The following is an 11,384-nucleotide window of genomic DNA, read 5'->3' as shown; positions in this document are numbered from 1 at the left end:
ATGCGCGGACCGCGGTCCAAAAGATAAATTTGGGGCGCTATTCTGGACACGCATGGCGGCTGCACAGCCGCCATTATCCGCCGTGTTTACTCTCTTATTGGCTGTGGCGAGCTCACGTGCCTAGAAATTTTTGCCGGGAAACGGAAGTTTTGCGAAACGTCATTTTGCGTTTTCATCAAGATGACGAAACGTGACGTGGAGCTGCAAATTTTATGGACTAATACATTTTTTTGGTCCTTGGCAGGTATATTGTGATGTTAGCGCTTCAAAAAGAATGTGAGCGGTAGCGTGCAGAATCCAATGCAATGCATCTGCGATTGCGCGAATATGTGGTGGCGATTCAAGATATGCGCCATGCCAGCTTGCTGATTGGCTGAAGGAATATCTCGTGAGGAGCGGCACAGGAAGGGCTGTTTCGTAATCGTCATTTTGACGATGCGTGACGTTGCTCTGGGCCGCCAATGCTGAGATTTTCCGCCATAATTTTTGCTGCGACGAGCCACGCGAATTATGCTAATGAGCAGCCATATGCAATGGCAGCCGAGAGGAATGCGTATCGCCACACTTTCCCCATCGTTTGGCACCACGAAAATCTTTTGTTCATAACGCGTGCTCACAGTATTTGCATCGCTCTCGGGTGGTGTTGGCATTTGTGTTTGGGGCCACCATTTTTTTTAAAGAACGCGTTTATACAAAATAATATTGGTTGAACATAGCAAACTTTCAGCAATGTTGTCCACTTTTCACTGCTGCATTTGTATTGTAATCGAGATTAATGCCTTTTCGCACAATCAGACGTTGTGACAACGGCCTCTTTCTAACTTACAAAAAGAAATGTACGCAAGGCGGCGCCTTGAAGTTCCCTCCCGCGGTGCGAGTAACCAGCGAAATGAGCAAGAGATGGCAGCGCCGGCGTTTGCGTCGCGCTAGTGGTTATCTCTGGCGCCCGCAACGCTATCGGTGATATTCGGCCGTTTCTCAGCCAGCCGAGTCGGGCTGAGTCACTTGCGTTTCACGAAATAGCGATAACGTGGCCTAGAACGTGCGCGCATCACCACTGGTAGGTCGCGTATGTTGTCTCAAGCAAGAAAACAAGCGCGTTGGCGCCAACATGCGATGACTCATTGCATTTTCCGGGGACACGCATCCTAGCTATTGAAGCAGACGACGGCTTGTACGCAGCAGACGACGGAAGCGCGAAGCGTTTTCGACGGAACAATCATACGCTTTGAGATAGCTGCTTTATTTTTACTGCGGAGGAAAACTGTTTTGCTTTACCGATAACGCTACATTCAGTGTCTTCATATCAGTTTCTTAGGCGAAACGTCAAGTTGGCGTCACGTTACGTAAGCAAAACTGGGCCACCCGCACCATTTTGTTTGCGTCGCGCCTACGTCACTCATCGAAGAAAATGGCGGAATGTCCAGAATAGCGCCCATGGTCCGTCGTGTGGATCGGCCTTTAGGAAACCGGCTTCGCATAGCGCGTCTGGTGGATTCGATTGGATCCAACCGGTGGCTGCGGCTGCGGAATGGCAGTTCGGATCGAATCAATTTTATAATTCGAGAAAATGCCGCTTGCGTAGGGAACTTTGGGGCCGAATCTTATAACGGCTCGGTTGGGGAACCGTTCGTTTGGCTTCACCTGATTGGCAAAAATTTTGGTTACGTCACAGGTCATCAGAGGCAGCGGGGCGCTATCGCAATTTATGTATACGTCACACATCTGTCAATCATCTTCAAAGGGAACCAGTCGTAGGAACCAGCGAAGGTGTAGTCCACTTTGGGTTCCGTTGCTGTGGCTTGGCTGTTGGCTTGGGACCCTGACCACACGCGCCGGTCGCGCTACCCCGGAGACACGCGGGCGTCGGGCGCGGGTGCGTTGGTTGCTTCGGAGGCTATTACTTGCCTTCATCGTCTGCTTGGTGTTGCTCTTTCGGTGTCGACCACGGCTGGTAGTGCGATATGCGTTCGAAGAAGTGACGGATAATGAGTTGCACCGCCCTTGCCGGCGTTCTAAGTAGACCTTTTGCAGGCTACGCTATCAAATGGAGGACACTAGGGGGCGAGCGTACAAGTGGTCATTCCAGGCAGAGGAAGGAATATTGCGCGCTGCGGTTCATCGCCACCCGCCTGCAGCTCGCAGAGGTTGGTCGGATGCGAAGCATTCATCGGAATGGCCTAGATCTCTGCTGCCGACACAGTCCACAAAGTTGCTCTCGCAATTACTGTGTTGGCCGGTAGAAGGGCTGGGTCAGCTTCCCCGTGACCTCCGCTCCAAAGCCAATGCCAAGGAGATATTTGCATGGTAAGATCGAATTCCCAGTGCTATCGCCAGCCTGAATAGCTCGCAGATCGCCGTTCAGCAATCAGAAGGGTTCAACCTAGGCTGGTTCAGCGCTTCCTTCGTTCGGGTGATAAAACTATGCAGTCAGCATGGGAAGATATTGTGTAGATCTCTTATTTGGCTGCCCTTTCTTCTCTAGTTCGGGAGTGCCACACTTTGTTCCTGAATTTCACCGCACAACGCGCACCGTCAGCACCACATTATTGGATTCTACTTCGCGCGGCGAATGCAGGGCCCGTATATCGTAACGTTCGATTTCATGTTCCATTGCTTCTACCACGCGACTCACCGTGGCGGCGAGCGAATCATGTCTGAGCCGATGACGAAGGGCGGAAAAAGAAGGAAAATTGATATAGTCGGCTAGTAAAGGTGCCCCTAAGAACCGGTTTACGGTTTCGTCGCGCTCGCTACTTAAGAAGGGCTGCAGTGCGTTCCTGTTGCGTGCATCGTGTGAGCTCCTGGTAGCGGACGACATAGCGCTGCGCTCTTCCAACGCACTTACGCTTGCCATACCGCCTGTCGGCTGAGAATGAAAAAGAATGACATTAATAAATTACTTCTGCATTTCGTAAACGCCCGGCTCCACACGTTTATATTTTAGAACTTGGCGTATAATATTAAATTTATATTTTACATTTATTTAGCAAGCGGAATCATTCTGCAATTCCTCGATTAGCTCGTCATATAATGACGTACACTTCAGAGGTGGCACCCTCTCATCTATTGGTCGCGTCCTCTCCTTCTTCCACCACCGGCTTGTGAGTGGCACATCTAGTAACGTAAGCGGCGAAGCGAACGGTTCGTATTCCGAACCGTTATAAGATTTGGCCACAGGTTATTGCGCTGGCGTTGCTCGAGGAAGAAGGAGAGCGGGTGACGGTGGGAAACACGTTTCAAAAAATGCCAGAAAGCGAATTCCGGTGTCGCTTTGGTTTCTCGAAACAAATGGTGCGTTGGCTGCATAGCGAAATCGACCCCATCATCGGTGCACGCGAGCCACTGGAATGTTGTTGCTGCCTCTTGAAAAGTGCGCCGTTCCCGTCGTTTCTTTTTTCTTCTCGATGTGCGCGACACCACCTAGGGACGACGCAGAGAATCTACTAGTTATAAATTGCAGTAGTCACATATACTACTATGTGAAAACGTGCTTAAGCTTGAGAAGAAAAAAAAGGTATTTTTTAGATAAAGATTTCATTCATTAGGAGACAAGAAACATTTCGTTTCGTAGTATACTGTCTCCAAGCAGACGACAAACCAGAGAAGTAAATTTCCGGGCAGTTCACCGCTTGTCGATTAGCTGCTCTCTCCACCCCGTTCTCAGAAATTTTGCATACTGCCACTCTGTCACGTTGCAGCAACCGAACAGCATGCGTATCGAACAAAGATCTCCCATCGCGCCCCAGCTGTCAAAAATCACATTACGCTATAAATTTTGCGCTTCTTTAAGTGAATCTGCCCTCTGCTGAGCGGGTGCAGCCATTTCCTCCTGTCGTGTGAAATAACCGCCCATCGCCGAACAAAACTGCTTTAACGCACCAGCAATGTTCCGACTAAGTGCCATAAATGAATATATTCTTACAAACGGCAACCTATTGGCGCAGACAGTTGAAGCTTGTTGATACTCGACTATGATATAGAAATAAAATTGGTTAAAATACTGCCCATTCAGTTACGCATGTGCATTGCCGTGAAGTTCCACAGGATGGTGAAAGTGCAATGTCCAGAATTCCTGAGTATGTCCTTGCTACAAGGCACGACAGTATTTTTTTTACCGTAAAACAAAGACATGCGCATGCTTGTTATTATGTTGTCCAAAGAGTACAATCTGGTTATAAAAGCGATGACTTAAGAAATAAGTAACCCGTTAGTACGTTTTAGGAAGCAAAAATAGACAATATTTGAAGAGCACTCCTGAAAAAAACTAAACTGAAACCAAATCTTCAGTTTCTTCAATTTTTTTTTCTTTCTCTTCCGTGTAAGACTTCCTTATATTGTATAAGCTTTCTTCCAGAACTGCATTGTGCCTCAAAATTCAGCCATGAAAATTTTTTGTCAATAAGCTGTTCATACCAATTATGTTCTAGTTCACTTATTAAAACCACGGCTTAGTTCTTTTTTCTCTTCTGCATTTATGTATTACATGATGTATTAGTGTTACATTATGTGTCATTATGTAGTGTTATATTTATGTATTATGTATTACATGCTGAGTGTACTGCAACAATTGTTTTTCTTTCTTTTTTTCGTTTTTTACTACATTTATGTATTATCTAGTGACTCGCTGAGTGTTGTGAAATGTCGTGGTCTGGGCGGGGATTGGCGCATTGTCAGGCATTCAGTTGCCTTTTCGCCACCCCTTCCCGCTGTACCACTGGATATGTATGCTGAACTGATGATAAATAAATAAACCATTCAAACCATGTTTTGGTCACCTGGTGGGAGACTGTCGAACTGAATCTTAAGTGGCGTCAGACAAAGAATAGATATCACGCAGCACGGTATCGAACCGCTGCCAGCATGACACGGAACGATAGGTTCGAGCGCTTAACCGACTCGGCCACGGCTTTCAACGTTGCAGTGGGCGATACGCTCGGGTTTTTATAGATACCACGTGAACTTTCACGACTGTGTTTCAAAAATCGCTTTTGGGAACAGTGTTACGCCATGTGTAGAGAGTCGAGATAGGCATAAATTGAAAGCTGAGTCTCTGGACTACATACTCTGCAGCGACATTTATGATAGACAGCATATTTTTATCACAGGTGCCGTTTTTGTCTCGAAAATTGAGCACAAATTTTCATTTTTTCCATAGGCTTCCATTGCAATATTTTTAGCCGTTCTGGGAACAGAATTCTTGCTTGCCACATTGTGATCACTGCATTTGGCTCATGTGTATTGTCTTCCAGAAAATGTCTGTCACCTGCCTTTTTGAATATTCGACCTGCAGCTTTTGTTATTCGCGAAAAACCCGCTCGTTCCATTGAAAACGCGCTAGCTTCGTGCCGGGGCCGCTTGGGGCACTAGTTGGTACGTGTCCAGAAAAGCTGCATATGTTAGCATGTAAGGTCACAAATAAATTGAAAAGCCTGATGATTTAATATGTCACGCACGAAAGCGTAATTCGCAAGATTTCGTTGAACATAGTTGCTTGTCTTTTCTTAGAAAAAGTAGCGTTCTCGTTAGATAAAAGGACTTTCATCACCCCAATGGATTGCTGAATTTAGCGGGGAGTTTCAGCAGCGGAAACCATAAGTAGAAATACAATTTGTGATGAAACGTCCACAAACGCCCGCGAAGGTGGTTCAGAACTGCTTTGGTTTGATTCGACGCATGCTGCATCTGACATTGGTTCGGAAAGGCTCCGTTGCTTTCCTCCGAATGAATTTTTAGCCACCGGCCGAACCGGTTGCGTATGTTGGTATTTTTTTTGCTTTGATTCTGGTTCAACTTCAACGTAGTGGAACATTTTCGTTCCGGCCAAGTTCAGAGTTGGGCAACGAATGAGCGGTTCACTTCTGCCGAGAGTTCGACTCCGTGCCTATGCAGGATGAATTCACCCGGTTAGTCAATATAATTGCGAAAATGTTCCCAGAAACCTCGTGCCAGTTGTGAGTGGAATCACTTGAATATTTATTTTATCCTTGCAGCGTGGTTCTACCTGCATCCACCTTACAGGTGACGCGCGCCTGTTTTTCAGGCAGCCCAAGGGCGGCCATTGTTCCTACTTCTTAGCCCCCGCAGCAATGGAGGCGAACCGGAGCGAGCCGTGGCTGCTGTCCTTGGCTTTCGTCGAGAACGGCTCCTCTTCATTCGGTGCCACGAACGCGACTGTGGCCCCCGTGGCATTGCTCAAAGGCTGCCTACTGCTTGCCATTATTCTTCTGGCTATCAGCGGCAACCTCATGGTCCTGCTGGCTGTCTTCCTCAACGCAAACCTGCGCACAGCCACCAACTGCCTCATCGTGAACCTGGCGCTCGCCGACCTACTGCTGGGTGCAAGTGTACTGCCCTTCTCGGCGGCGCTCGAGATCTTTGATAAGCAGTGGTATTTCGGTCAAATTTTTTGCCACGTGTGGGCCGCCACGGATGTGCTCTGCTGCACGGCATCCATCAACAGCCTGTGTGTGATCAGCGTGGACCGGTATATTGGCGTCACGCGGCCGCTCACCTACTCGAGCGTGGTGACACACCGGCGTGCCCTCTTTGCGTGTGTCCTTGTCTGGCTGCTGTCGGCTGTCATTTCTGTGGGCCCTCTACTCGGATGGCGTGAGCCCCCTCCCGCCGATCCGTTTGTCTGCGAGGTGACAAAGCAGACAGGCTATGTCGTCTTCTCGGTCTCTTTCTCCTTCTACATCCCGACGCTGATTATCCTGGTGCTCTACTACCGCATCTACAAGGCGGCCACTCGCCAGACTAAGTTCCTACGTAGGGGAGTGAAGACCATCAAGGGCGAGCCTGGTCAACTGACTCTGCGTGTGCACACACCCTCTGTGGCGGGAGAGGATGCGCACAGCTCTTCGGCTGCTGGTGGCCGGCTAGCCAAGTTCAAGCGCCAGAAGAAGGCGGCCAAAACGCTTGGCATTGTTGTCGGCGTGTTCATAGTCTGCTGGTTTCCTTTCTTCTTCATGCTACCACTGGGTAAGTTCAGACACAAGCTCCACCCACCATGGTTGCTATGTGGCTATGGTGTTGGGATGCTAAGCACGAGGTCACGTGATCCATTCCCGGCCTCAGCGGCCGCATTTCGATGGCGGCGAAAACACCCGTGTACTTAGATTTAGGTGCACGTTAAAGAACCCCAGGTGGTCCAAATTTCCAGAGTCGCCCACTACGGCGTGCCTCACAATGAGATCGTGGTTTTGGCACGTAAAACCCCATTGTTTAGTTTTTTTTAGACATAAGCTGCCATTATAAAACGTGCTCAGGAAAACTACTTTCATCTAAGCTGGAGACACATGGCTTTACAGGGCTGGGAAATCATAGCGGAAGCGCAAGCTGTTTATGTGATTGTTGACACAGGTAGTCATATCCCGAATAAGACGGCACCGTTTGTCCCCTGATCTACTGCTAACTAGCTGCAATCAATATAGCCCACGCCCACGCACGTTTATGGATGAAGCTTGCTGCGCTACTGCATTTTTCGCAGCGACGGCAGCCACCTCGCCAAGCTACTGATATTGTAGCTTTGCGAGGCTGCTCTTTTTTCTTGTGAGCAGAAAGAATGTAATTGTATTGAACAATCAGCATCAATTATGTCTACTGGTTCCAATCTGTGGCAGGTGAGACACCATAAGAAATACTAGTTTCCTTCATATGACCCCTGAAACTGTAATGTGGGTTTTGAGGCACGTCATTGGGGGGGGGGGGGGGTGCAATTTATAGCTTCAGTATGTTTAGTAGGGAACACCTAAATATAAGTGCACAATAATTTCTTGCATTAAACCGCCGTCGCAATGTAAACAAAGTGGCTATTATTCGCCATTTTGAAAAGTAATTATGGCTCATATATTAACTCATAATGGTGGTCAGCACACTACCGAAAACAAGGGACAAGAAATCCAAGATTGTAACAAGCACACAGCGCTGTTCCAGCTCCGCCGAAACGCCACTCTGTTCTTATAATAATGTTATTATTTCAAATTCGCGCTGATGAGCACCAAGGTCATACACACAGTCCTATTGCTTGACAAGGCACTGGGTAGCTTTTTAATGTATTCCCCAATCTTATGTTTTATGCAGTCTCGTCACGTTATGCACTCGTTTGGAATTGTCGGCAGTGTGCCGTTCCTGTTTCACAGGTGGGACGCAATTAAATTAGCTTTAGTGCTGGCAATATCGCAACTCAAATTCTAAGAATGTGGCTGAGACAATTGCAGCATGGCTAGTAACGAGTAGAACATACGCATTAAAGGTAGACTTTTGTGCAAAGCACTAACCTTAGTCGTGATTTACACGAAGGCTGTCACCAGCCTCGCATTTCTGCTCGTTGCAGGTACCCTGTGCGAGCCGTGTACCGTGCCGCCACTGCTGTTCGACTTCTGTTTTTGGACTGGCTACTTCAACTCCTGCCTGAACCCATTCATCTACGCGTCGACCAGCCGCGAGTACAACCGCGCCTTTCGTGCTATTCTGCATTGCCAGTGGAACAAGCCCTCCTTCGTTCCACCGGACACGCATCAAGCTTGGTCTGGCAACACGAGACAGAGAACCAGTCGTTCGGGTGTCAGCAGCCTCGGGCGCTCCACTGAGGGCACAGACAGTGAAGTTCGTTGAGAGGATTGCGTGTCTCACCTCTTGTGTGGTCTTTTGCCAACCGAAAGTGGTCTTGGGACACGGTAGATAGGAACAAGGGGCCAGCTGTGGTGTAACTAAAGATATATATAATCGACATATAGGCGGTCGCTATAGTTATTTTTCTGCAGGGCCCCCGTAAACGTCAAGTATATTTATACCTATAAATCAATAAGTAAGGTAAAGGTGTGAAGATGAATTATTGTTCTAGAAACCATAATGTTTTATTGGTATAGAGGATGACTACACTGATAACACTCATAGGGATAGCATGTTGCGAAATTCAACAAATGGGAAATGTGTGAGGCTTTGGCCCCCAATTTTTTACACCGGTAGCGCTTATGGGCTATATGATGCGTCCGTCTGTAAGTACCTCCTTGCCATAAAACTGCCATGTGCAGCGCGCTTTCAGCTCCTCAACGAGCATTTATACTTTCCCAGTTTTAAGTGGTTCCAGAAATATTCCAATAAGACGGCCCGTAAATCGAACCAATCATGGGAGTCTCTCTGCATGGATGGATGGATGAATAACTTTATCGAGGTCTCTCGGTGCGCGCGATTAGCGCGCGACGGGCCGCTCCCACGTCGGGACAAAGAGGTCGTGCCCCTCCGCAGCGTCGCGGGCCCGATGGACAGCCCAGAGCTGTGCTTCAAGGTCCGAGCTGCCTAGAGCTCGGTCCCACTCTTCCTTGGTGGTTCTGGCCCCCGGCGCCGGGGGGCAACCCCAGAGCATGTGAGCAAGGCTAGCTATATCTTGACAAAAGCTACACGCATTGTGAGGGTGCGCGTCCTGAAAGATTTGTGCAGGAAGGCCGGGCATGGGTAGGTGCCCGTCTGAAGCCGCCTGTACGTGACGTCTTGTGCTTTATTGAGTGCTTTGTCAGTTCCTTGATGGGAATACTTCTGCACTGCACGATATCTAAAATTTCTAAGTGCAGGAGCCTGGTCCCGTACATTAGGCTACGAGAATGAAAGCCAGAAATACATCTCAGTTTATCGTTTCATGGTAGAACAACATGATTAACTGTCTCTAAAAACTACCTTCTTTATAAGTTGGAGGCTTTCAAAACTGTAAAAGGATTTGAAAACTGAAGAATACCAGCAATGTTTCCTTGGGTTATTCGAACAGGAATATCTTGAATCTTGGTACGGTGTTGAAGCAGTGTTAAATGCAGTGAGAACGTCACATGAAATGTACCTCGACGTCCAGGAGCAGCAATGGAGGCCGCCATCGCAACACTTCAAGGAAACAGCAACACTGTATAGCATGCGTTGGGACATTATACTTGGTGCCGCTATCACTGCTACTCATATCGAACGAAATATTATTATTCATATTCTGCACACTTACCTCTTTCACAAAGAACTGGAGCACGTATCAGGGTCATAGAATGTCTTGTGTGCTAATATGCAGTCTATAAATGTTGTCGGCTTTTCATGGTAAAGAAGGCAAAACAAACTGGACAATCGAACGCAAACAATTAGCAATGAAGGAGCTGAAATGGGAGAAGCAATACGCAGAGATGTGTTTAGCTCCGGGTGGAGAAAAATAGTAGTCGAACCTCCGCGTGAAACTTGACTTATGGTGTCGGAAGGAATGTGCTCCCCTGGCCCTCTATTCGTGCCTGCAGGCGTTATTCACGAGTACATTACGGGAAAGTGGCACCACCGTGACAGCGAAATGCTAGAACGGGCTTTCGGCTGCAAATGCAATAAAATCCGTGCTCCGAGTTCCATATTTGCTTTGGAAGCGACTGATGGGTATGTTTTCAAGTGTATATGGCGATCTCTTCCAACGTGTGCCTAGCTGTCGCTTCTACGACACCGTTACTCAGTAACGTCTACGACACCGGTTACTCAGTAAATAAACAAAACAAACATATTACTGGAAAGCTCACCTGCGTTCGGCGTTTGACTGGAAAATACTTAGGCCGCGTTATTGTCTACATTTCAATACTTTTTCTTTAACGTGCATGCTAGTCCACGTGGGAGAAATGAATGCTCCACATTAGCGTCAAGTATCCACCGGCGTTTTAGCGTGTTAATAATTTGTGACACCATAATCATCATCATCCTGTATTATGTTCGCCGCAGGACGAAGGCCTCTCCCTGCAATCTCCATATACCCCTGCCCTACGCCAACTGATTCCAACTAGCACCTGCGAATTTCCCAATTTCATCGCCCCATCTAGTTTTCTGCCATCCTCGACTGCACTTCCCTTCCCTTGATACCCATTCTGTAACCCTAATGGTCCAACTGTTATCTAACCTGCGTATTACATGACCTGCCCAGTTTTATTTTTTTCTCTTATTGTCAATTAGAATATCGGCTATTCACGTTTGCTGTCTGATCCAAACCGCTGTCTTCTTGTTTCTTGACCTCAGCATTCATCATTCCATAGCTCTGTGCGCAGTCCTTAACTTGTTCTCAAGCTTCTTTCCCAATCTGCAAGTCTCTGCCCCATATATTAGCACCGGTAAAATGCACTAATTGTACACCTTCCTTTTCAATGATAGTGGTAAGCTTCCAGCCAGGAGTTGACAGTATGTATAGCATGTGATCCAACACATTATTATTCTTCTATTAATTTCCATCTACTGATCAGGCTTCTCTGTGATTAATTGACCTAGGTAAACGTACTCCTTCACAGGTTCTAGAGGTTGACTGGCGACCCTGAACTCTTGTTTCCTTGCCCGGCTATTCATCATTATCTTTGTATTCTGCATACCGTTGGATCTGTAGGACT

General features: G+C 47.6%; 1 protein-coding gene across 4 annotated transcripts; it reads left to right on the top strand.

The window, feature by feature from the left end:
• The first annotated feature begins 2,229 nt into the window (after positions 1-2,229).
• LOC139057037 (alpha-1A adrenergic receptor-like) lies at positions 2,230-10,436 on the top strand. Of its 4 annotated transcripts, none has more exons than XM_070534846.1 (3): positions 2,230-2,307; positions 6,044-6,984; positions 8,305-10,436. In XM_070534846.1, the coding sequence occupies exons 2-3, from the start codon at positions 6,090-6,092 to the stop codon at positions 8,592-8,594; spliced, it is 1,185 nt and encodes a 394-aa protein (XP_070390947.1). In that variant the 5' UTR covers positions 2,230-2,307; positions 6,044-6,089; the 3' UTR covers positions 8,595-10,436. The 4 variants fall into 4 exon arrangements, with proteins under 4 accessions (XP_070390947.1, XP_070390943.1, XP_070390937.1 ...); XM_070534842.1 differs by lacking the exon at positions 2,230-2,307 and adding an exon at positions 5,633-5,906 and having other exon boundaries at positions 5,994-6,984; XM_070534836.1 differs by lacking the exon at positions 2,230-2,307 and adding an exon at positions 5,633-5,954.
• The last annotated feature ends 948 nt before the right edge of the window (positions 10,437-11,384 follow it).

The sequence above is a fragment of the Dermacentor albipictus genome, chromosome 1, assembly GCF_038994185.2.
Source record: "Dermacentor albipictus isolate Rhodes 1998 colony chromosome 1, USDA_Dalb.pri_finalv2, whole genome shotgun sequence".
NCBI lineage: Eukaryota > Metazoa > Arthropoda > Arachnida > Ixodida > Ixodidae > Dermacentor > Dermacentor albipictus.
The sequence above is the reverse complement of the archived record's forward strand: the minus strand, read 5'-3'. Positions and strand labels throughout refer to the sequence as shown.

Bases quoted from the DNA above. Each gene is read 5' to 3' on its own strand.
- LOC139057037 (XM_070534836.1), top strand. From the start codon at position 5,887: ATGCAGGATGAATTCACCCGGTTAGTCAATATAATTGCGAAAATGTTC. The intron at 5,955-6,043 runs GTGAGTGGAATC...CCTGTTTTTCAG, and splicing joins CCAGAAACCTCGTGCCAGTT to GCAGCCCAAGGGCGGCCATT. The intron at 6,985-8,304 runs GTAAGTTCAGAC...ATTTACACGAAG, and splicing joins CTTCTTCATGCTACCACTGG to GCTGTCACCAGCCTCGCATT.